The 27,491-nt window shown below is 32.8% G+C and overlaps 1 protein-coding gene across 3 annotated transcripts in view; it reads left to right on the top strand.

The window, feature by feature from the left end:
* The window catches only part of dve (SATB1_N and homeodomain domain-containing protein dve), a 138,020-nt gene extending 110,867 nt beyond the window's left edge, over nucleotides 1-27,153 (top strand). For 2 of the 3 annotated variants that reach the window (XM_014248112.3, XM_070107937.1), the window contains 4 exons: nucleotides 16,707-16,916; nucleotides 17,026-17,255; nucleotides 23,825-25,674; nucleotides 26,192-27,153. In XM_014248112.3, coding sequence (XP_014103587.3) covers nucleotides 16,707-16,916; nucleotides 17,026-17,255; nucleotides 23,825-25,674; nucleotides 26,192-26,342 — 2,441 coding nt within the window. In that variant the 3' untranslated portion in view covers nucleotides 26,343-27,153. Of the gene's footprint in view, nucleotides 1-16,484; nucleotides 16,561-16,706; nucleotides 16,917-17,025; nucleotides 17,256-23,824; nucleotides 25,675-26,191 lie in introns of those variants that run through there. The other variant, XM_036369965.2, reaches the window with a different exon arrangement.
* The last annotated feature ends 338 nt before the right edge of the window (nucleotides 27,154-27,491 follow it).

Here is a 27,491-nt window from a genome sequence, read left to right as displayed (position 1 = left end):
TTTTTAATTAACACACATATTTATGATAGTTCGACAATCCGAATTAGTTTCGCATAAACCAAACGAAGTAACCACAAATTATTACCGAAAACTAAATAATACGAGTATTCTTAAGCACATATTACTGCAACTTTGCCAACTACTTATGTATGTAATTGGAAATCGAATAAGATTTTGATAAAAAAAAAACAAAAAGCCCAGTTAATTAATGTTACAAGTGCCACAGTTGCACACAGCACAAACACAAACGCTGCTGAGTTGTCCAGTTTATATTCACAGCCACTTATGTACTTAAAATTGCTATTACATTTTAGACAAACTTAGGACTTAAGCATGAATACAATCAGCAACAACAAATATAACATGCACATAATAACAACAACGCCAGCAAATAAGCGGTAAGCAATAAGCAGTATTAAGTTGGCATAAGAAACCTTTTTTGTTGAGTGTATTCTTGGAGATTTTCTACAATACCAACTTAAAGATGTTGAATTTGCAGTCGAAGTCTCTTCACATTTGTATGCATGTGTGTGTGTGTGTGCATATAAATTGTGAATATGCATAGTTCAAATATTGTGCATGTGTGTTGGTGTGCCTTCATTTCAGCAATATTCACAATTTCTCACCCGACCAACAACCACAACACTACTAATGCCACACTGCTGCTTGTCTTCGTTGTTTCTTGTATTGTTAAGCTGCATACATGCATTACGTAACGCTTTATTATAGAAATTACAACTCTGCTGGTGTGTAATTGTGCGTGTGTGCGTGCGTGCATGACATGACCCATCTTGGCATGTTTTCTGGTCATATAAGCTTAAAATGAGTTAAGAAAATCTCTATACTTCTCTATGGAATTAAGTTAAGTTGAAAATTTCTTGCAGTTTTAGTCCTTTGCCTAACATCCTTCAACCAGTGGTCCACACAAATACAACCACCCATACATGTGTACGTATAGACACGTGTTCTTCTTCCAACTGCCAAGTAAGCCGGCAAGCAATTGCTTAAGCTTAAAAGCAAGTGCTGCAGTTTAGTTGTATGTATGTATGCGTATGTGTATGTGTGTGCGTTTGCACAAAATAGAATTTTAAGAAAATAATTTCACCTGATGATAGTCCCAAATCACCATTTGTTGTATTGTTGAAATTTTCTAAAAAAGGATTTCAAACTAATTCGTCTTTGCTTACGGCGCCATGGCAAGCACAAACACACACACGCCTGCAGCTTATGTCCTGCGTAGCATGAGGATTTAATACAAAATATTTATTACGCAAATAAGTTGAGACAACTTAAATGCCCTTGCTAATGCCACATAAGCATTGTTTTTCCTCAGTTGGGTTATGCATAAGCATCGCACATACACAAAAACATAAACAAATACATATGCATACATATACAATTTGCCCGTATGTGTATGCGTTTAGCCACTTTAGGTTTACAACGCTAAGGTCGGTTATTATAAATTGCTGCTTGAGGACATTTCATTAAGATGACACTTATGTGCGCATAAAAATAGCAGCACACACACACACACGCTTGCTTTTGATGCGCACACCTACATTTATTCAGCTACATCGTTTCAGCTTTTTTAAGCTGCCTGCAATTGTTGTTGCTATTTTTCTTAACCTGTAAATGCCGCTGGCCAATTGCTGTAAAGTGGCTATAGAGCGCTTTGGAATTTTTGAAATTTCCTTAAGCGTATTATGCAATTTTCTTATTTTTCTTATAAGACGTTAGTTGATTTTTCTGCAGAAAAAGTATGAAACAATTGAGAAAGCACTTTGTTAGGTTGCATTTAAGTGATTTGTAAGAATATTTTTAATGAAATAATATTTTATGATTTATTTAGATATCTACTACACGTATTTATAAAAGTTTGTGGCCTTTTTGAAGACAAATAATTAACTGTTTGAAAATTTTAAAAAATATTATGCATTTTAAATTCGTAATACAATTTTATGTTATTTTTTTATGTGAAAAATTTAAGAATTTTCATTATTTATGAATTTCTCTTCACACATTCTTGAACTTTTGAATTTTACTCGTTAATATCTTTATTAAATTTTTATTACGTATTTTGGTTTTATTTGTGTATAATGTGCAGTCCATTGAGTTTGTTATATCATTTGATGAATTTTGACCCGAACTAACAAAAAGCTACATTTTCATGTATTTTTACAAAACTTTATATCGTTTTCAAAATGGGCTCCTGAGCCAATACAAACATGCCAACGCTTAAACCCATTTTCCATATATTTGTTAAAAGTCTCGGCTGGGAAGGCTCTCAATTCCCACAGCGAATTTTAATTTTTTGGTTTCGGCTCATTTTTTCAGTGCTATTCACTTCACATTAATATATCCATGTCTCGTCACAAGTAATGCTGCGCTTGATGAATATGGTATTTGCAAAGAATTAAGTTTTTTTGAAACAAATTTAGCATTGATGCGCGTCATACTCAACACCATTAGAGATCATAAAAGTAAATTCTGGCATTTAATATTGAATTAAATCCTTCTTTATGTTAATTATATTCGAGTGCGAGGGTCTGTTATTGCGGCCCAATTCTTCCACTCAATTTTTGTTAAGAAGTAGAACTTATCAGACCAGAAATCAACTAGTTCAAAAAATAAAAGCAATAGGTTCGAAATAATCTGGAGAAAAAAATCAACATTAGTATACCACATTTGTATACTATGCTTATAAAAAACGCTTAAGCGGCTTTAGTGAGATTTTAACATCTGCTCTTTAGGGATTTTCTAAGCTTTAAATTACTTCCAAATATATTTGACCATTCCGATCTTATTTCTATAGCATTATTTTATCATTGACACAAATTTATAAGATTACAAATTTCACTCTAATCTGTGCGAACATTTAAAATTCCATTTAACACCTCTAAATGTCTGTAATTTGCACTTAATCAAAATGTGAAATAGTATTTTTTTCAATTGCATTATTGTAGAAAAAAAAGTTTGTATTTGTATTTCTCGCTTCGTAATTGCCGTAGATCAAGTTTTTGCGACCGTTAATTAGCCAACATTTCGCACATAGTAAAAAGGTGTTTTAGCGACTAGACGTTCACACCATGGCACAAGTATTGAAACAGTTGCATAATTCATACAGCAATTAATTGAAGCAATAACCTGCTGGCCTGCCATTATATTTTTTTGTAAGATATGGTATAGAAAATATATTATATAAAAAATATTTAATACTAAGATATGAAATATTATCCGTTTTCATAAAATATTTCACAAATGTATATTTGATATAAATTAGCGACTTTCATTAGAGTTAAACTGCAGAGCAACTACCTCATAACCTAAAAAAGATTCTATAGAAATCGTTAAACACTGAAATCGAATTAGTAAATAATACATATTGTCGAGTTTGATATGGGTATACTTTAATTTACTTAGGTTTGCTTCAAGTCTGAACTTGAGAAATATTATCCAAACATATCATACATTTCTCCGCACGTCTAGATATCATTGTATTAAGAGAACATAAGAGAAAAATCCCACAGCTTCTGAAACCCCTAAGTGTCAAATACAGAATAGCATGCGAAAATTTTCGAAAATAGGAGTATCTTGTAGAGGTTGCAAATACTGTTCTTCTAAAATTTTTTTAATTTTTCTGTTCTAATTCGAAGTTTTTAATTCAAGCTTAAATTTTCACCCAGCTACCTACATTAAAAATTGGTCCCGAATATCAAAGCACAATCTATAACCAAGGATATCCAGCCAGCTTTTCGTTCGCTTTATCATAGATTCTTAAAACTTATAGACGAACTTCTATAAAACTTCCAGTTTCGAAGACTTGAAAAGTTCTGACATTCACTTACAAATTATTTTTAAAAAAATCCTTAAAATACTTCAAAATTGAAGTCGTTTAATATTGATAAGCAGAAGAAACATTGTTGTTGGTTGTAGGATTTCTAGGCGCAAATAATAAACAACAAAATACACAACTTTGGTGTTAAGCTTGACAACTTTGCACATATTCCTATTAATATGCTTACAAGCGTGCGTTATATTGGCTGTAGATGGGTGTGTGTGTGTGTTTATTTGGCAATTTCAAAGTTCGAAGGACGTCAACAGCTGAAGCTCAAGCCGAAGCTGTAAGTTCAGATGCGGCAGCTTAATACGCTTGAACTTACAAGGATTTTATAGTTTCTTTCAACTTTCTTGCCAGCACACACACACACACACAAACACATAGCAATGCCCTGAGCCAATAAGGACTTGTAATTTCACTTTGTACGCTGTCAGGCAAGAAAGTATAAGCACAACAACAAAGCAAAGCAACAATGAAATTTGTTGGCAGCATTCATTCAAATGCAGCGATTATTGTACAACAAGTTAGCAAAAAGCAACAATAAAGCGCAGCATATGAGGCGCTTCGAGGAGATGATGATGAGACAAACAAGAACTATTAAAAGTGTAAAATAATGTATGCGCCATTGGCATACAACAACAACGCCATTGTAAGAATTGCACAAGAAGATTTGAACGCGTATGTATGCAACACATACATACACATACACACATATGCATCGCACTCGTCTTCGATCATAACTGCTGTGGGCGGTCCTTAACGGCAACAATTTTAAGCCGAGGAATTATAAATTAAAATGCATGAATTAAGTCGCTGCCGAAAATGAAGTTGCAACACGAAAAATAAAATAAACTAAAACGAAACCAGGAAATAGCAAGGATTTGTGCTGCTGCGTAGAACAAAGCGCCCAAAAAAAAATCTAAGAAATTTAAAACCAAAGAAATTATAAAGTGTTTAAGTTTTTGTTTCAACGGGTAACAACAAACTTTCGTGCGAGAAAAAAGTCAAGCGTTTTTGATGTGGGTAAGAAAGGCTTACGCAAATACCAAAACAGCTACAAATACTCAAACATATACACAAGAACAATGAGTACAGCAACTTCTTGTTTATGTGTTTGTTTATTTTGATATTGTTCGTAGTGTTTCTGGCCGATAAGTACGTTGCTTAGAAAATTAGGAAATTAAGCCATTAGGCAAATGCTGTCTTAAGGCTTGACTATTTTAATTTCGATTTTACGTGACCCAAGCTAACAACACACACATACGCAAGCAAAAAAATAAACCTCTGTATATATTAACTCACATCTAACAACCAGGCAAACTATTAGTAGTTTCTCCAGCCTTCTTCTTCTTCATAATCAACTCAAACCACATGGGGTTCCACTATTATATCGTCTTAGGACTTTATGTTTAATATCCGGTCAGTTGCGTTAATTTCCTACTGTTCAACCATTGATAAGTAAATTGCTAAACATATACATAAGTACTTAATTTTTTTTTATGCAATCAACTGCCAATAAAGTAAACTATAACCTTAAAATAGTTGAAGACGTTCACAAAATCACACAAGTACTTTCGTGCTCGCCATTGCCGCTTAAGTTGTTCATAAATAAACAATAAACAAATTTTCCACAACAATAAAAACTGTATTACTTAGTGGCTTAAGGTGCTTCGCATACACACACACACTTATACACACGTATATATGTATTCATATACAGACATCACTTTTGGCTCTCGTTAGCATTTATGAATATACCGTTATTAACTTAACCAACCCCTGACAATTAATCCTGCCACTTACTACCTCCACCAAAACACAAACCCAATGCAAATAGTAGTTTCTTAATGACACACAGTGAAGCTACTTGAAAGCCCACTGTTGTGTAGAGATTAAGGCGTCCATCGGTCAACTACTTTTCTCTTCATAAGTGTAAACATACATACTAAGTGGCAAAGGCATTCTGATGCTTATTTCTAGCTCTATAGCGTATCAGCCTGCTTTAAGCGAATGCTGGCGCATTTCTGGCATCTTTTAGGCGTTGCTTGGAAATTTCTTTAGTCAAGTGGTGAAGTTGTGTGGTCAAAACCGATGTGTGTGTTTAGGTGATTGTAAATGGAGACGTTGGTATTATACAAATAGACTCAGTTTACAACTAATTGTTGAATCTATATCGAAATTTTTCTCTTATAGGCAAATTCTTTCTAAATTTTCTGAAGAAGCAAAAGTAAAGTCTAGAAGTGTTTGAATAAAACTAAAAGATTTTGATTCGTATTTCAGTTTCATATTTAGCATTCAACATAAAATTTACTTCTGTTTCCGTACCGGATTAAGGGCCTTATTTAATGGTCGATGAAAAAAACAAAAAAAAAAACTTATATATATATCTCAAAAGTTTACAAACCAGTTTTAAAGAAAAAAATCAAATTTCACCGAGCTTGAATTGTTAAAATGGGGGGAAGGACAAAAAAGGAGTGCCCACCTTATGCCAATCATGTAAAAATAAAATTTAGAGTTTTTATTATTATTTAATTAAAGCAATCTCGAGAATTTCTGTAACTTTTAATAATTTAATGTATATTTTATAACATTTTATACATATTTAAAAATTAAATTGTTTATTGCCTTCTGCTATAATAAGACATATAAAAAAAAATGCATTCAAAACTTTAATTAAATTGATTGATTAGAAATTTAGATTTTTTAACAATCGCATCGAAAAAGGACAGCAAAATGTGTACATTTTAAAATAACTGGAATTTCGAAAAAAAAACTTTGAAGAGATATTCTTGAAATACATACTTAAACCAGCGAAACAATTTTTGAATAAAGTATTTTAATTAATTTAAGAAACGTAAAATAGCAATAATTAGCAACTAATACTGCAGAAAAGGAGAAGGGAAAAGAGAGATAATGCTGTAACTTTAAAAGCATATATGAAACTCAGCGAAGTCAATACTTTGGTGTGAATTTTATGGCTTGCATTTGTACTAATCCTTAGTATTTAACCTAAACATACACACACACACAAGTTGCTTAATTAATATACTTAAATATAATTAGTAATATCATTGTAATGGCGCAACAGCAAAATATTGCTTTTGGTTTGTTAATAATTTAGTTTTATGATTTATGAATACATATGCACGCCGTATAGGCCAAATTAGCTCCGGTGACATACAAACGCATATGCAATATGTTATGCCAGTATTTATGAATTAATAAAAAATACGCATAAATACTAAATACACTTATGCAGTTGCTTATTAATATACAAACAAACCTACATATGCATGTGTTTGTATTAATTCTGAAAAGCTTTTCAAGTAACTAATCGGTTTACATATTATTCATATTTTAATTATCAACTTTGCCAAAATATCCGCTAATTATAATAATACGCAATATTTTATTTTTGTAGTACAATTGCGTATACTTACATGCACACATGCGTAGCATATGCAATCTTTTAAATAAATAATTTAAATTATTATAATAAGCAATAACGATAATGATTAGGCGTATTCAGTTGCACTTAGTAGCTGTTAAATAATACCGTTATGCTTAGTTTCTTAAGTATACCTAAAAGTGGGATAAAACAAATAAACTCATTTAAAGTAATGATTTTTAATTGATTTTTTGTTATAAATGTATTATAACTGTTCGATATATATACAGATTTTTTTTAAAGCTGGCGATTTCGACATGTCTATACAAAAAAGTTTCCATACAACATGATTTTGATTGGTTTATTTGCATGGCAGCTATATGCTATAGTGGTTTGATTTAAACAATACGTTCGGAGATTAAATCGTTGTCTGGGAGAATAGTCCAAGAACAATTTTGTGAAGATAGCTTGTCAAATAAAAAAGTCTTCCGTACAAGTATTTAATTTTGATCGGTCAGTTTATATGCTAGCTATATGCTATAGTGGTCCGATATCGGCCGTTCCGACAGATGAGCAGCTTCTTGAAGAGGAACGGACATGTGCAAAGTTTCAAATCGCTATCTTAAAAACTGAAAGACTAGTTTGCGTATATACAGACAGACGGAAATGGCTAAATTGACACAGCTCGTAACACTGATTATTTATAAATATATTTTCTAGAGTTTTCGACGTTTCCTTCAGCGTGTTATTTAGAACACTAACCAAATTGTGCATGTATGCCCTAAAACTGGCCAACTTTCATATTGTGGAGTAGTCACATGTCATGATAAAGTCTGCTCAAAAATATAAATTTAAATGGATCAAACCATTGTACTAAAAATTTAATTAACTAAAATAGTATTTAATTGAATTTTTCAACTTTCACTTTTTTATAATAGTTTTCAAGTTAGAATTTAATTTTAAGTTAAGTTTAGTTTCTGAAATTTTGAAAATTCTATTTCTCAATTTTTCTCAATTCGTTTGTGCTTATGTTGTTATTTGAGTTCCCGAAATATTTAGTAAAAATGTTATGCAAAATGCAACCTACCATATAACTTAGTTGACCAGGAAATCCGTTAAACAGCGACTAAAGAAAACGTACATCTAGGACCACACAATTAAATTTTGCAAACTACATGGGAATTTTTTTATATTTAACTATTATAACGCCTACATATGTATGCAAAATGAAGCTTACTACAATACATATTAACCAAGCATAAAACATTACTCATACGCCCGAGCGAACAACATTTTAAACCAGCATATGCTAAAGTAACACACATCGCTAGCCATAACAGAGCTTAAACACTTCTACAGCAGTAATTTTTCGCACAAAAATATAACTGAATGAAATGCAGTTTAAGCAGCTACCCATAAACACACATCTACAGTACATATACCGCTATAAAGTACCAGAATAAAATACGCACTTTTGTTAAATACATATTGTGCAAACGCATCGTCAAAAATGATATAATGGAAAAAGTGATTTTCAATTAACATATTTCGCGGCAGCTTGTTTTATTATCAATGCGAATGAAATATGGAAAATTTACGTATAAAAATTGCGCAGAGAATGCACTTGCCGCTGTTAGTGCCAAAGTACATGTGTGTGTGTGTGTGCATTAACGTACAATTGTGCGTGGGGATGTACAAAAATATGTGTGTTCTTAATTTCGGCCACTTAAAATCTATTTGGCACTTTTTCACAAAATTACCGCAGCTCATACGGACGCTATACAATTGGATTTTTGTTGGTTAAACATTTAATAATTGGAATAATTAATAATAGTATTACGTGCGTTAAGCTCATTAGCAGTGCCACGCCATCATGGCGAGGCGCGGTCAAAGAATCAGCAACACCCAATTCGCCAACAAAATTAAATCAGTATTATGAACATATATTTACATTTACATACACATACGTATATTTTTATAATATATATATATACATATATACACATATATAAGTAAATGCATATACGTGCACACTTGCACATAAATACTGCTTACACTTTATCATTCACATTTAAATCAACACTGTAGCTGCAATCGTTTTTGTACTGCTCGTGAAAAGCGTTGTTGCTCTTGTTATTGCTTTGACTGCTGACTGCTATAGCGCACAGTTATAAACCAATTGCGATTGACAATTGTGGCGGTATTACCAATAATAGTAGCGCAGTAAGCTTATATACCTCTACATATGTACATATATGCATGCAGATATGAAATAAAAGAAAATTGTATATATATGACATATAAATATAAATTTGTATAACCTCACTATTATTTCGTTGATAAACTGCGCTTTGGCGTAACGTCTCGTAAAACAATTTCTATTTTAATCTAAGATTAAGAAATCGTGTATTACACACAATAAAACAGCCATATATTATTAGCATGATTTCTGTTAATTTTAAGCTTTTAATTGCTTTAAAGAATTACGTACAAATACCTGTTGCAGATAGGATTCAAATTTCTCTTTGAGAATATTCCGGTTTTCTTGCTTCATAATCGATTGATTTTACTTGATTACTTTGAGCTTGTCTTTCGAATAGAAGTTTCCATGGTAAAAGAGTCCCTATGCTAGTCCATACGTACTGTACTTATATAATGACTTTAATATGTTGATATTTTCACACGACTTAAATAAGGAGTAATTTAAAACTAATATTCGAGTGTAAAAATATATCAGGATAAAAACATTTAAGCAAAAACTGTGTTATAGTGAATAAACAAATTTTTCTCTTGATCTTTTGATACAAAAAATGTCTTAAAGTGAAGTTGCAAAAAAATTAACATTTTCGGCCGAAAGAATTAGCAATAAATGGTTAATAAAAAATTTTGCAATAATAACAAAAAAATCCTACGTACTGGCCTATATAATGTTAATGTAAATCTTTACTTTTCGTGTGACAGTTTGTGAATGCCATCATCACACGACACACTCGAACTCTAAGACACTGCAGCCGATTGGAGCGGTAAATATTTTTTTACTATCCTTTTTTTGTACAACGATTTCGCCACAAGCGTTCTTTAAACCACATCAAAACATATTTTTAAACGTTTTTCCAAAAAACATTCTACATATAAAAATCCTCTAAGTATAATACCCCATAAATAATTTTTTGCTATGAAGTCTGTGCTGACCTTATTTTCCAATAAATATTGTGGAAATTCTGGACTAAAAACCTAAGCTTTAAATTTTTAAAATTTTAATAAAACTTTTAAATTAAAATTGCATTATACTTGTAGCTTTGATGCATAGAAAATATTAAATATACGACAGTTTCGTCCAACGGGAATATTATGAGATAATTACAACATCCATATTGCCCACACAAATATACACACATACACCGGTACCACAATAGATGTACTGAGTTGTCAATATTAGCATATTGGGCCCAATATTTGCACTATGATGGGTCAGCCGCAACAGCCATATTAAGCGGCAAATAGGCCGAAACCGTCAAAAATGCGACTTATGTACCAGTTTCACCCAACTATGCGTAAATGCAGGCAACCCAACACCGAGCACATAAACATAATCGCCGCCGTATGAACTGGTGAAGCGTTGAGAGGGTTGTGGGCGCAGTGGCGGTTAGTTAGTTGAAGCTGTTGGCCAATAATACGTCGACAACACGCCCGCGGCATATTTCGCGTTTATACCTTATTGTAATTTTTTCAAAACAAAAGTGACCGCTGGCAAGCATTTACTCATGTTTTGTATGTATGTGTGTATGAGTTTATGCTTAGTGTGTGCATTGGTAGGCATGTTTGGTGGTTATTGTTGTTGCTACAGCTACTGGCTATTGTTGAACAAAAGTGTGCAAAGTTATTGCAATTTTTGTTGTTGTTGTTGTTGCTGTTGTGTTACCGCTGCTGCTATGGTGATGTTTTTGTCATGTTATTACGGTAATGCACTTTGTCGAACGCACACAGTCACGCCAAAATAAACACATACAGGTACAAATATATTTGATAGACGCGTTTATACATACATACATACATACACATATAACTGAGTATGCATACCCAGCAAGGAAAGTATTCGCCGCAGGTCATAGATATATATATATATATATATATATATTGCAATTATAATGGCGTATATATATATATACATGTGCACCGTATAATATATTATAAACAAATAGATATTATTTATAATTAAATTTTTTTTAAAAACTCATCATTCATTGGAACCGCAAATATCGGACCACTATAGCATATAGTTGCCGTATATCTTCATGAAATTTGGCGTGCATTATTTTACAAAGAAACTATTTAGTATGCGAAGAAATTATTTAAATCGAACCACTGTTGTACACAGCTGCCATACAAACTGACCGATCAAAATCAAGTTCTTGTGCTGAAAATTTTTATTTATTTTTCATTGGGTTCAATGGGTTTGCTTGAGTTCAACCGAAATTAAGATTTTGATTATTTTTTTTTTTTTGTTTTTTAATATATATTTACGCAAATCTGCGATGTACATATATAACAAATACTATTGAAGTCGGTAAGGCTTGTATCCCTAAAAAAATATCCGAAGTATTCTCTTAAATCCACAATTGTAGCTCCAAATCTAAACAGTTACAAACTTGTTCAATACATATGTATGCATGTGTGTAATAGATATACCATATACGAGGAAATAACGGAGTACTCGTATTTTAACCAGAAATTATTAGCGTCTGTACTCCTGCACCGTTACACACCTACAAAAGCATTCATATGGCCTTGCTAATCATTACGAGCACAGATTCATATGCTCCAAGCGCCAACTGTTAGGCCACCCAATTCCCGCACCGCGTCGACCACCAATAATAAACTCATTAAATCCATTATCCTCGACCATGATTTGAGGTTAAAACAAAAGCGGATTTCACGCAGCCACTCAACGGCTACACAATACACGCGTGAATACGCATACGCGTTTCCACGTTTCGGAAGAATATCGCACATATGTATGTATGTATGAAATGCTCATGGGCAAAATGGGTTTACAATTTTTTGGCCGCCGCCAGCACAATAGGTATGCACGCATATCCCATACATGCAAAACAAGGAGAATATGGCCGATTGAATTGACGGCGCAATGGATTACGTCCTTATTTGTTGTTCGTAGGCAAAAGTGCGTTTGGATGAACGGTCAGGGCTTTTGCATTTGTCTATGAAAGAGTGTAGGGGTGTGCGCGTGTATGCGTGCGCTGGAATTAGCGCGACTTAAGTGAAGAAAAATAACCATTATTTTCATAATGAGCGAATTATATGTGAGTAGTAAAAGCGGTATTCATATGGGTACATGCAAATGTGTTTTTTTTTTGTGTTAACAATTTTCAGTATAAGCTTTTCCTTTGTGCATAATTGCAAGCAATTAAAATATTATAATATTATGATTTCTGGAAATAATTTATATATTCAAAATAATTATTAACTTTGAAGCTAGAGCTTTTAAAAACAAATATTTCAACAATTTTATTAAAAATTTTGAAAAATACTTTTGCTCAATAACGCAGGAAAGCTGATAAAGCAGTACAAAATAAACAATAAATATAAGATACAGCTTTCATACAAACCGACCGATCAAAATCAAGTCCATGTATGGAAAACTTTTTTATTCGACATGATATCTTCCCAAAAATTTGCGTAAGTTATTTTCCAAAGCAACGCTAGAATCTTCGAACAACTTGTTCACCTCGAAGCACTATAGGATATAGCTGCCATACAAACTGACCCATGCTATAAACGTAAAAATATCTCAATCGATAAATTATTCGCTCTCCAATAAAATCAAATTTGCATGATTAAAGCAAACTTTCTGCAAGCAAACATAATTGTATATGGATGTTAAATTCCTAAAGATAATAGAATTAGTTTCAATTGTACATGCATAAGCACATATGTATGTTTATACTCGTACATATTGTATATGGAGTTCTTAGAAAAACAAAAAACAAAGAAATATAAATTAAAACCAAAATAAATCCACTCATATCTTAAATAGTGTACATCTCATATCCTATAGTATATTCGCAAAAATATCCTGTTTCAAGTCAAAATTCCTTCCAAATCCACCATTCTATAATGTCATCTTTTCAATTTGTAGCCAGTGAAAAACAGATAACAAGAGCCAAATTAAATATATGTACATATGTACGCTCCTTAAAGGCCTCAAACAGCCACCAGTCGATATTAAGTGGCCGCGGATTTATTAAACAGAAACTCAAAGTACAATCCGCAATCAGCAGCACGGGGATTTAATACTAGAGACAAGCGTACAGCATGTTATAATATAAAAATAATGAAGCTGTTGCCACAGAAGGACAGATAAATCAAAGAACGCCGCAACAACAACAGGCAATAATTGAAAGCCAGAAAAAGTAAATCGCATCGGCTCGGTATCAGCTCAAGACAATTTGAAATGAAACTCATACTTAAATACACAGATACACACATACACTCGCAGATACGCACGTTCGTCTTTAACTTAAGCCGCTGCAATGAAGTCGGCACGCGTCTAGCTGTCAATAAAAAAAATTGTACGAAGCAATTGTGAGGGGGTGGTTTAGCAGTGGTTTATCGCTAGCCGTTGCAATTGACTGTGCATGTATTTTTGCCGGAAAGACGTGGCTTTAACGGCAATACGCCGCCGATAAGTTCACTTCGATTCTGTTTTTTTAATATTTTTTTGTTTGTTGTAATATCTTTTTGGTTGTAATATCTTTTTTGTTGTTTAGCTTGTGGGCGCTGAGCAGTTGTCACAGCATTTATTTATGCGTGAACAACGTTTCGCTGATAAGGTCATTAAGGTGATGTGGGTGGGGTGGGCGTTTACAGCTAAGCAGCGCTAATGTGAGATCTAGATATTCCATTAAGCGTAATGTTTTTTTTCCCTCAAAAGAGTATTAATTTTTTACTGGGCTCTGGGGATAACTAAAGAGATTTGGCATAAATGTGATGTAATAATCGCATATTATTTTCGATGCGCCTATGGTAATAGATTTATTTAATTTGATTATTTCTATAATTTACTGTGCTCGCATGTTCGCGCAATCATTGTGAAAATTTATAATAATAAAAGTAGAACGCATTTTGAGAATGATTTCTGAAAAATATATGTCTGAAATCTTTTTACATTTTTAGCATTATTTTTGATACGCATTTTTTACAAAATATTATTGCGCATTTTATTATAAATTACGCATTTGTTTTAAAAGTTCAAAATTTTCCATAGATTTTATTTTTATATGTAGGCATAATCGTTTGTAAATATACATATGCTTCAATTTTGTAACTAACCGAAATACTTTAGATATTTTTTTACGATTTTGTAACAAAATCAGATTAGTCGCAAGATATTCGCTGCCGTTAAAAGTTGCTTTAAAATTTTTTCAATTTTGTGCGCGAAATCTTCTTCTTTGCTTAAGACCGTTCAATTTATGTGCCCACTGTTTAATCACATTCGCTGTAACAATTCGCATGTACTACAAAGTCACCAACGGAACACATCTCACAATCACTTTATCACTAAAAAGAAAGTTAAAATGAAATAAAATTATTACATGCAAAGAAGTGCAAAGCATTTAGTGTAAAAGAATCTAATTAGTGTTATGCAACGAAACGCCGTTGTTTGGCTCTCTATTTCGAAATTTCCAAGCAACTGCCTTATACGTAGACAAAATGCTAGAAATCGCTGCTTTAAAAATCGACGATGCCAAAGGAGCGCACGACCTATGGCAGGCCTGCAAGAATACAGGTAGGAGTGCATAATTTCAAAGCAAAGCGTAAATAGACTAAACTTTTTTTTTGTTGTAAATAATCTCTGCAACAGAAGTTGAACAGAAGTTAATTGTTTGAAAATTCAGAGTTCGTTGGAAGCATACATAAAAATGTAGCATATAATCCCGAATTCTTAAATTTGTAAAACCAATTATTTTCCGTTTTACCCAAATATTACATTATATACACAACAACAAAAAATATGAAAATAACAAAAAAATTAATAATTATTTACAATATCATTCGACGATTTATTTATTTAAATTTTTGTTACATACATATACATATTATTTTATATTAAGCATTTGGAAGAAAATACCGAACTCAGATTTCGAAAAAACCCAAGAACATCCAGGAATAGACTGGGGATCGCGGCACCAATATATTATAATTCCCGAAACTAAATATCGAAAAATCCCGAAAACATTCGGGACTAGAATCGGGCTCCCATCACAACATATTATAATTCTCTCATTATCATTACTATAATACTATTTTCAGAATATTGTTTATTTTTATTCAGAAAATTGGCCAAAGTTATATTTGTATGTACTTATATTATATACATATGTACAATTATTTTACATATGGTATGTACCATATAAGTATGTTTTAATTTCATATAACCCAGCTACCAAAGCTATTGCATATTAATACCAATTGAAGGAAAACGTCGAAATAAAATTTCGGAAAATCCCAAGTACATCCGGGATTATATTCGTGATTAATTTCGGGATCCCGACACAATGTTTCATATTTCTCTCAAAATAATTATTTTTATCCGTCGTATCACATTTACATTGTTTTGCAATTGACAAATTTTTATTTCCAATATTGGTTGATAAATGTCAAATGAAATTTTCATTGAAGGTTGTTAATAGCAACAACCTTGTAAATCTGTTATATAGTAAATATTTTAAGCACAAATTTCTTTAAGTGCGTATTTAGAATATATTTAGGATTGATACGAAGTGAAATATTTATAAAATTAGTCTTGAAGAAGTAAATCGACGTTTTATTATAAATACTTAATTACTTTTTCTGCGAATGTATCGGCTCATTGCAGTAAAATGTTTCTGAAGTTAGTTCTCAAATTAGTATATTATATATACATAAACATTATATAATTGTCGCATGCACACTTATATAATAATTGACTGGGGAACTTCTACTGCTTGTAACGCGCTTATTTATCTTGCACAAAAAGTGAAATGTTCTTCTAGTGAAAAAAGTTACAACTTTAGAGTTATTAAATGATTGCTTTGCAGCTAAAATGTATACATTCAATTTATCTAAATGTAGCGTAATATCTAAAATGAAATAAAATCTGCATAAACCTTCAGAATAATCATAAAAATACACAATATATGTAATATTTGTAAGTATCATATAAGCTCTTGCCCAAACTGTCAGCCGTCAGAGCTCAGACACTGTACTTTGGGATTACATATCAGTGTTTTTTACCTACTAAAGAAGATCAAAACAGAAATGAGCTCAACATATCGTAAGAAAGCTTTTGTTTATTCAGTCAAATTTTTTTTTCGTATATTTTTCCAATAGTGAATTACATAGCTTTTCGTTGTAAACTTTTGCAAATTCTTGAAACATTTTTCGTTCTAAAACATCTCCTTTCACCATTTCTACTTACAGCGAAATCGCTACCGTTGCATTGTGTCGTCGAATCAGTGCATTCATTGCAGGCCTCACTCGCCATCGATTCACGTAGTCCATGGAAGCGGCGTACGAATATCGAGACAGACAGTTATGTGATTATGGCCGCAGCGACGCCCTGGTCGGAACTAGTGCAAACTGCGCTACAACGACTGGGCTACTCACAGGAGGCGGTCAACACGGCTAGAGGTAAGTGTGTAGTAATTAGTGGTATTGGCATTTGAATATGAAAGATCTATATATAATTCATGTCTGCTTATATAATTTTGCAAATTTTTTTATTACTATTTATGCACAGGTTCGATTATGATAAAAAACTGGAAACCCATACCATTGGAAATGATCTCCGATAATCCCGTTGTGCCCGTCAGTGATATTATCGGCGAGTTGACTTCGGTTATTACACTTCGTATAGTCATTTTGCGTTCCAAACCGTCAACATTTGGTGAAATTAAGGATAAATTATTGAAACTGCTCGTTCTGCAATCGCATACAGTATTGCGTTCCACCGGTTGTCCGCTTGATGAGGTGAGTGTGCAATGAATTTTAGTAGCTTAGCTAGCTTTTTAAATTGAGTAAAAAAATAATTTCTATGCTTTCGATTTTAAAAATACTTTAATATTTGCTATTTTACGCACTTGACTAAATATTTTCAATAATAGCTCAGGGATTACTTTTTTTGAAGCTTTCAAATATAAAGTCGATTAACATAATGTTTAAGTTTACCACTCAAGATATTTTTTCAAGCAATTATACATGCATATATTACAAAACAAAATCTCAATGTTTCTATGAGTGTTTCGCAAAATTATTATACGAATCAAATTTTTCATAAAAGTAAAACTTTACACTTAAGTGATCTCATTTCCACAATCGGCACATATGTCACATTTTCTAGTAACCAATAGTAATACTGCACATCACTATCACTTCAAAATGTGTAGCTGTAAACTTTAATTAGCATTTCTTTACATATTCACTTTGAACTTAAGAAATGTGCGCCAAAATCGGTTTATCGCCAACAAAGAAACTAACAAAATGGGTATTTAAGTATTTTATGTCACTAATCGGTTTATTGTCTAAAAGCTTTTTGCGTAAAAGTATACTCGCCTACATACCTGTGAAAACCACCCACCCTACAATCTAAAGCAATAAAAACAGTTTCAGCGTTTTATGTCATATCCTGTGCTTAGTCATATATATACCTGCTTTTATATAGTGTATAACTCTATGTATATATAATTTATATGAAGTTAATCCGCATTTGAATCAATTTATGTTTGTAAAGTAACGGTAATTTGTAGCATTTTACATTGAGTGTAAAGTTACATTGTCTTCCCACGCTGCTTACATAAAGGCAACCCTCATGTAATTAGCGCCCAATAACTCTTTCATCTTCTAGATAGATTAGGTAACCCTAGCAGTGCGGAGATCTAACCGCGCTTAGACGGTAGTCGTCAGAAGATTATTTGGAAAATATGCTTACTACATACACATGTATGTGCATATGATATTGCCTGTATGTACATGTGAGATATATTATTATTACTGTGCAAATTATTAAAATTTTCCTAATTATATAAGTACATAATTTACGTACATATATAGAAATATTTTGTATACCTGTTATAAAAAAGAGATGAAAATTACTCAATTTTCATGTTACAATTAGTAACAATCAACAGTATGTCATTTTAAATCCAATTTCATTGTTATCTAATTCCAAACCTAACCTCAATTTTGGTGCACAGCAAAATATTGTGAAAAATGGTACATGTATTTAAAGTTATGTGTACTACAGCCACGCCACCTTTTGCTTAAAGCTTTCCAACAAAACTTCAATTATATAGCATCCATAGGTGGGTGGTCACAACTTTCGGAATCACTTCTTTAGATTATTATACCCTAAACAGGGTATATTAAATTTCTCACGATGATTGTAATACTGTAAAGGAAACATCTAAGACCCTACAAAATATATACATAAACAAACGATCGGCGTGATGAGCTGTGTCGATTTAGTCATATTTGTCTGTATATTTGTTGATCTGTCTGCCTGCGTATACGCGAACCAATCTATCAGTTGTTTTCACCAAGAAGCTGTTCGTTTGTCGGAACTGCCGATATGGGATCAATATAGGATATCTTCCATAAAAACTGATTTCTTTTTATGCAAAATTATTTTATTTGACAATATATCTGCACGTCCAGAATTATTTTCCAATCGATACAATCGCAATTGTAAATTGTTCAGATTAGATCACTACTGTATATAGCTGCCATACAAAAAAGTTAAACTTCCTTACTAAGTAACCTTAATTCAACATGAACCAACGTGGCTAGAAAGTACTAGCAAAATATTTTCCGTTGTTTCTTTAGTTATACATATAGCTACTATAATAAATGCACCTGTGAAGTGTATTACAGTTACGCTGCAGCCGAAGTTAACGTCTTTCTTGTTTTTAAAGAAAATAAACTTTTAAAAATTGTTTTCAAATACAATTCAGCTTGTTTATTACCTATAAATATCCAATAATAGCCTTCATGAAAATTAATTTTCGCTAAGCTGTATCGTTATCTTATTCATACAGCTATTCTTATATACTCGTGCATACATATGTATCTATCTATGTGCACAAATATTTGACTCATACAAATATTTCCTAAAATTGTCATTTGACTCATAGCAAATATTTGCGATTACAAGCTTAACGCATGATAAATCAAGTGAAATTCGTTGCTCAGGTGAAGTTATAGCAGTACGAGCATATTCGATTTATACCGCTAAAAGCACTCGTTTTGCTTCGTTCTGATTATATGTTATTGATAAGTGAATCAGTGTTTTTCTATTTCTGTCAACTTAACTATTTTATATTACTTGCTTACAACAAAAGTATAGTATAACTACTGTATGTATGTATATGTATAATAAGCGAAGCGCTAATCATGTGATAAAGAAAACAATAAATCTTTTTGTGAAATACCTTTGTTTTTGTACATTTCATTAATTTGGATTTATTGCTATTTATAAATGTATTATCTTATTGTTTTGAAATGAATCTGAAATGGCAAGTTGACTAGAAAAATTAATGAGTTTGGTAAGGAACACTTTGGAAAGGTAAACTCTAGTTTAATATTTTGAGTTTATGAATAACACTTTATTGTACCCATTGGAGTTTTTATGAAACTTTGAGTATTTTTGGCTTTGCTTTGGAGTGTTTAGGAAATTCTGAGGACTTTTTAACTTTTCAATTTATACGATTTATTTATAAGATGTTAATCTAGTATAAAAGAGGCAACAGTGCGGCCGAATTTTTAACAGTTAGTCCAGTTTATTCAAAATGTGTTGTGGAATTGATTTTTATCACGAAAACACCAAAATAATGGTGATATAGATGAGTTATATTTTCTTTGCTACACTCCGTGTTTGTGCGTATTATTATTAGTGATTAATATCAAAATTTGCATTAAACTCGAATTTGTGACGCAAAGTGGACAAGCTCTAAATTACACATGTAAATAATTATTATGATTTTTTATAAATACAAGGTGCGTCCTAAAAATAACCGAACTTTTTGGTTATTAAATAAAATGCCATAATGTGCTTTGAAAAGAACGTCAAAGATTTTAAAATTATTCGTTTTTTGACTGAGATCATTTACTTCATACATTTTAAGTCTTACGAGGTACATATAACGACTTAATCACCGGCTTAGCAAACCGTTAAAGTTGCTCCAAATACAAATGAAATTCTGAGAGCGTAAACAAAAATGAATACGTCATTTCGCCGTATCGTTATCTTACTAGGCCTAAATGGCTGGGATATCGTCCCAGCTCCCTTCATGTTGGTTTTCAGTTTTAGAAATAGTCACCGGGTGATATATCAGACAAATACAAAGGATGGTTGATGAGAAGACTCCGTTTTTTTACCGAAAAACTTGTTCACTTTTTCGGCCTTCATTTAACTCATGTGAAACAAAACACGCACACACACCTTTCTTCGAATCTGCAGTCAAAATTCTCCAAATAGTGTTTTTAGTAGTTTTTAATTCCTCAGCAAACGTTCTCGTAGTAAAATTAACATTGTTACCAATAATTTTACAGACTTTTTCCATCAATTCTGCATGCGAATTACCAGCTCGTCGTTATTTAAATCCTCACAACCCTTTTTAAATCGTGTAAGCCACGAATGAACTTGAGTACGACTCATACAACTATCACCATCAAATTGTTTCATAGCGGACCACTATAGTATATAGCTGCTATACAAGCTGAACAATCAGAACCAAGTTCTTGTAAGGAGCTTTTATATTTGTGAAGGATACTATAGCTTCGGTGCAACCGATGTTAACAAATTAACTTGTTACTACTGAATGTAGCTATTTAATACTAGAATTTTGAATAATTAACGAAGCATGTCGTTTAACTTGAATATAAAGTTGGGTTATTTTTCGGACACAGCTTGTACTGTTTTTTTTTTTATACATCAGTACACATGAGTGTTTATCTAATTATTTATCTAAGTTTTTCTATATGCATGTTTTGATTTGTTATAGCTCGATTCGATTACAAAACTAAACATTGGCATGCATTGTTGTAAATATCGTGCATCAGCATGCCTTTATGTGGGTTTTATGCGTTATCAGGTATTAATTTTTACCGTTAAGCCTACAACTAAATCAAAATAACTTAAGTAAGTGATCATGCAATTTATTGCACATAAGCGTCAGCAGCAAAATCACCAATGGTAAAGCTAGTGGCACACAACAAAAAATAAATAAATAAAATAAAAAAAATTTCATACTTATACATTCATAGGTACATGCATACAAACTGTTCTGCGTAATGCCAAATGTAGCTTAAGTGATTAGAGTGTCTTCTTTAGCTGATAGTGGTAACCGATATCGCGCCAGGCATTACCCAATGCAATAACCTTTACAAAGTATGGGTTAGGTAAAGCACTTTGTATGTATGTGCGGTAGTTGTCAGCAAGCAAACAAATGTATGCATAAGCATGTATGTGTATTTGTAATTCTATTTTTGCTTATATTTATCTTATGAGCTTAAAAAATGCTGTTCTTGTCTATACCTCGCAATCAAAAAAATAATCATATTTTGTTTATAGTTAACGGCAATCTGGTGCGATTGTGTTAAATGTTATTGTTTTTGTTGACTTAACGCTAATGCCACTAGTCACACGCGCGCACACCAACGATGGTCAAAATGTATGGTGCAAGCCAAGTGCCAATTATCTTTGGGCCAAAGCAGTAATCACTTATATAAATATATAAATATATACATATGTATATATATATGTGTACATACATGTGTACAAACGTTTGCTGATATGAGCTGTCACCGTAATGAATAACAATTTGAAATTTGAAGTGATTTAACGTCTTGCAATCACGCCAACCCATTTATGAGCTAAACGAATCCCACAGCACTCGAAAGGCCTACAATATAGTGTCGTGATTTTTATGGCGTACACTTAGCAGGTGACAGAAGTGGGTTGGAAAATTTATGTTTACTATGTTAAAGCGCTTTATACCATACCACACACATGTGCATGTTCAGAGTTGGGTACAAACGAACGCACACATTGCGTTGAGTTCGGTTATTAGTAGGAGGATTAATAAGGTTTGAATTTCGTTGGCTGGTTGATTGCATTACCACTTGCTCGAAATCGCATACATATACATATGTAATACATACAAGCTCCACATCTACTCCTGTGTAAATTTCTAGTGGGCTATGCAATTGTTCAATCGCTCAACTGTTTTCTGTTGTCTGTTGGCTAATAACATTGCATTGTTGTTGCTTGGGTTTCAGCAGAGCATTAACTTGTGTTATTGGAAAAACGGTCTAGTCAAGTGCACTCATTGCAAACGTTAATATTTATTGGCCTGATTGTGTACTTATGGGCTAAAAAATGGAGCCATTGAGGATTATGGTTGGGAAATTTTGGGCATCAGCAGTCATGGGATTCATTAGATCATGTGTGCAGTTTATAATAATAATTTCGTTAAAAAGTTAGCTCGTCATTAAATTTAAAGTCAACATACTTAAAAGGAAAGAACGAAAAGTAGTATCAATGGAAATAAAGATAACTTACTTTATTACCTTTTTAGTCTGATCGATTCAGTTTCAGCTTCTATATCTAACCACAAATCAATAAATACAACCAAGGCCTATACATTTTCTTTAGAAAAATTTAAAATTTTATATTTTGAGTTAACATTTTTGACTCCCCGAACAATGAATTTAAAATCAGTTTTAAGAGTGCAATACACACAAGCGCAGGTATTTCCCTTTAAGGTGTTATATCCACTTGTGCAATTAAAAAAAAATCGATTTTTTTTGCTTATAAAGCAAAATAAGCTCCGAGTATTTGAAGTGAATCAAAGGAAAATTGTTTCAGAGATATAAGCGTATTTGTAACAATTTCTTAACATAATTTAATCAGCTCCCAAAATCTTCAACGTATTTTTTTTGACACGACCGAGAAGCCGACTCTTAAGGCGAGAAAAGTTTCTCTGAATCGGATAAACCGATCAGCTTGAAATTTTCACATGATCTCTTTAGATATATTTCTCAGTTGATGATCGAAGAAATAAGATTTTCAGAATAATTTCCATATTTATAGCTACTCTTTATTTGGGTAGCAACCATTGGACCATTACCGGTACACATATATTGTAATAATATTTTTTTGGATTTTTGGATTTGAGATATGTTTAAGTAGAAGAATATTCTCACCGTCACGGCTACAGGATCAAGGGAATTCAAAATTCTTCAAAATGAATCGCAGATTATTAATGTACATTAAACTTGGTAAATGTATATAAAAACAGTTCCCGTTCGAAAAAGAATCATTCCTTAATATCTTTAATAATCGCTTAAGTACCATAACAGAGCATTAGAACGTTTTTACATCATTATTATTCATAAAGCGAAATCTTCATCAAAATTATTCTTTTAACTTAACCTTACTAATAAAAAGTAAATATCCCAACTCTTCAGTATACTCCTCTTAATTTTCTTCAAATCAAACAAATATTAAATATTATGTATTTTCTGCCTGTTTTCGCCAACAGATGACGCTCTCACAAATATGCCGAACTTCTTACCAGAATCCGTATTCCTTTCCCGCCGGTGAGATTTCCGATGAGCTACGCCGCAAGTTCGACCAATGGTGGTCGCAACAACTCACGCCACAATCTAGTATTACACCAAAAATGTTACCGTTCCTAACAGCGCCGTCATCAGTGCCCAACGAAATGGACTTCCCCGTAGGTTCAGCGGCCGTTGCCGCTGCCGCTGCTGCTGCTGCAGCTGCACAAGCTGGCTTACATGCTGCCACCGGTGTGGGCAATGTGCCGGGCAGTAATATACCTGGCCTAAATGCCAGTCGTGATTCGTTACTCATGAATGATGCAACACACCATGGTCCACAAGGTGCGACTGCAGCGCATCATCCCAATATGTTGGTACATCCGGCCATGCATCCTTCGATGCATCATCATCATCACCACCCACACTCACAGTATCCAAATCAAAAAACACGCATGCGCACCAGTTTTGATCCAGAAATGGAATTACCAAAATTGCAGAAATGGTTTCAAGAGAATCCACATCCTTCGCGTCAGCAAATACAAACCTATGTTGTGCAGTTAAATGCATTGGAGTCACGACGTGGTCGCAAGCCGCTGGACGTCAATAATGTCGTATATTGGTTTAAAAATGCTCGCGCCGCTCAGAAACGCGCTGAAATGCGTGGCGGCTTGGCAGCTCTTGGTCATCCCGGCTTGAATGGTTTTATGCTTAATCAACACGGTCAGTTGGGTCAAAGCTCGAGCAGCAGCGGTGGTAGTCAACAATTGAGTAGCAGTAATATCAATTTAGCCATGTCACATGACTACCTGAAAAGTCCGTTGAGCCTGAAATCGGAAGATGTGGACACAATGTCACAGCACTCGGATGACATGGATGAAGAGAACAGCCGACCCGGATCACCACAATTACCGCTCTCACTCACCACACATGAACGTAATCGCAATTCGCCGCTCGAGGGCGCTGAAGGCAATATGGAGTTGGGCGAAAGTCGTCGTGATAACTGTGGTGCTGAGGGTGCGTTTAAGGATGAAACCGATTGCCAAACAATGTTAAATGGTTCACTCAATCAGTCATTACGCTCATGTTCGCGCAGCTATACCGAAGAGGAGGCTCAAGCGCAAGCTAAACCGAATGAAGCACAAACCGATGACCAGCACGGTGAAAATTCTAATGAAAACACCACTAATGAACAGCAAAATGAACCAGAACACAATAATAGCAATAACAATAATAATGCAAACAACTTAAACAACAACAACATTAGTAGTAGCAATAACAATAATAGTACTAATAATAACAATGAGCAATCCTGTGATGCCGTTAATACACAACCGCAAGCACATTCCTCACCTAAAATGAGTTCACCCAAAGAGGAGGACGACGATCTCGATTTGGAAGATGATGACGATGACAACGAGAATGATGTCTCACAATTGGATGAATATCGTTCACTGTCACCTGATTTGGCTAATGCCATGGTACAACGTAAAGATCTGCCCTTTCCAATGGTGCCCAATTCGATGTTCTCGCAGTCATTCATGTATATGAGCCATTATATACCAGGCTTTGGTCAAGCAGCGGCTAATCATCCACATGCGCATCATGCCGCCGCTGCAGCAGCTGCTGCTGGGATGCCACCAAATGCGCTAATGAATCCGAGCGGCCTAAATTTGTCAAGCATGTCGAACGAGGAGCGTCGCAAGCGAAATCGTACTTTCATTGATCCAGTTACTGAAGTGCCGAAGCTAGAGCAATGGTTCGCATTGAATACACATCCATCACATAATCTGATACTGAAGTACACAGAGGATTTGAACACAATGCCCTATAGGTGAGTTGTAAAAGCTATTAGAAACATTTTATTTATGATGTCTGTTTGAGAAAAGGGACAATCAATCATCCTTGTGTAGATAACAGGATAAATTTAAAATTAAAACTCAGGCGTACAGGCTGAAAGAGTATATTTCCCGGAATTCATTTGAGATACCATGATCCAACCTAAAAGAAATGAATTAAAATGTACTTATTTGAATGTAAAAAATTAAATATTCACAAACTCAGCGAAGTACTTACTAGTTTTTAGTTGGAATACTTTGCTAAGCACGAAAATACTATCAAAGGCTCAGTTAATATTCACAACACCTTGACGAAAAAAGCTCAGACTTTATTTCAAAATATTTTTAATATTAAAATGTATCTTAGAAATAAAAATCGATTATTCTTGAATGAATTTAGTAAAATTATAGAGCTCCTCACAGTTACAGACTCTTCTTTATTTGCAAATACATCATTTGCTACAATATACTTTATATATTCTAAATAAATGTCCCTTATAATCTTTTTTACAGACAAAAGTTCCCCCGCTTGGAAAGTAAAAATGTACAGTTTTGGTTTAAAAATCGTCGTGCCAAATGCAAACGCCTAAAGATGTCGCTCTACGACAGCTCTCAACTACAAGGTCTAAACTCCTTCGTCAGCAAATATGAGGAACGCGACTAAGTGAGAAAATTTTACATGTAAGGGAATGCGATAGACATGTATTAGAGAGAAATGTAAACAAAACGCGTTAATGAAAAAGCGGCAGGTTGGTGCAAACTATTTGGTTAGGTCAAAGCGTCAATGACCAGTGATAAAGGGACTGAATGTCGAACTAATATTTATACCTAGTAGTGGGCATATAGAGCCAATGAAGTATTGAATTGAATTTTACTAGTACTGCAGTTTGATGAACATAAATACAAATATGTAAGTGTATTATGGTGGTCCTTAAAGTAGAAATTAAGAGATTTTTCAATTTTTACTTTCCTTTCTAAAAGTTTTAATTTAATTAAATATTAATAGAATTTGCATAAGAAAATTTCGGAATTTTTTCAAACATTTAAAGACCGCCCTAATGTGCATATATATTATTATATATATAGTTTACATCAGTTGAAAGTTATTTCTTATGCGATTTAGTAAAAATTTCTAACCAAGTCAAGGCGTTGCTATTACAAATCAATAAGTACATATGTTCCTTTTACAAACCACCTTTTTAAACGGGCAATATGTACACTGCAAGGAGCTGATATCCTGTAAATATAGTCCCACTAAAATTTTCTTTAAGAATGCATGTTCTTTATAAATTATTTGCATTATTCTAGGAATGTTTGTATGTATATGATAAAAATTGAAAATGACAAATAACTAATTATAATTTATGTAGACATTTTTAATAAAATAAAAACTAAAAACTAAAATTAAAAAAAAATTTAATATTTATAATTAAATATTTTGTGTAAAAATACAATTTTAGCATAAAAAAAATTAATTTTGGTTTTCTAATATATTCCAATTAAATCAGTTTGAATAGATATAAATCTAGTTTAAAAAAGAACTTCACCAGTAACTTTAATGTACGATTTATTGATATATTAAACTACATAATTCTAATAAATATAGTTAAAAGATAGTGAAAACCAAAGATGGCATTTCTAAATAGCATATAGCAAATATAAAATATGCAAGAATAAAAAAATATATATATAAGCATTAACATTATTTTTAAACTAGGCATAAGTATCGCAATTTTTTAATTATAGTAATCGTTTTTATTAAAAATTATGTTGAAAAATCTGCTGAATATAAAAAATACATACATTTATAAAT

The sequence above is a fragment of the Bactrocera oleae genome, chromosome 4 (genome assembly GCF_042242935.1).
Source record: "Bactrocera oleae isolate idBacOlea1 chromosome 4, idBacOlea1, whole genome shotgun sequence".
Classification (NCBI taxonomy): domain Eukaryota; kingdom Metazoa; phylum Arthropoda; class Insecta; order Diptera; family Tephritidae; genus Bactrocera; species Bactrocera oleae.
This window is presented reverse-complemented; position numbering and strand designations above follow the sequence as displayed.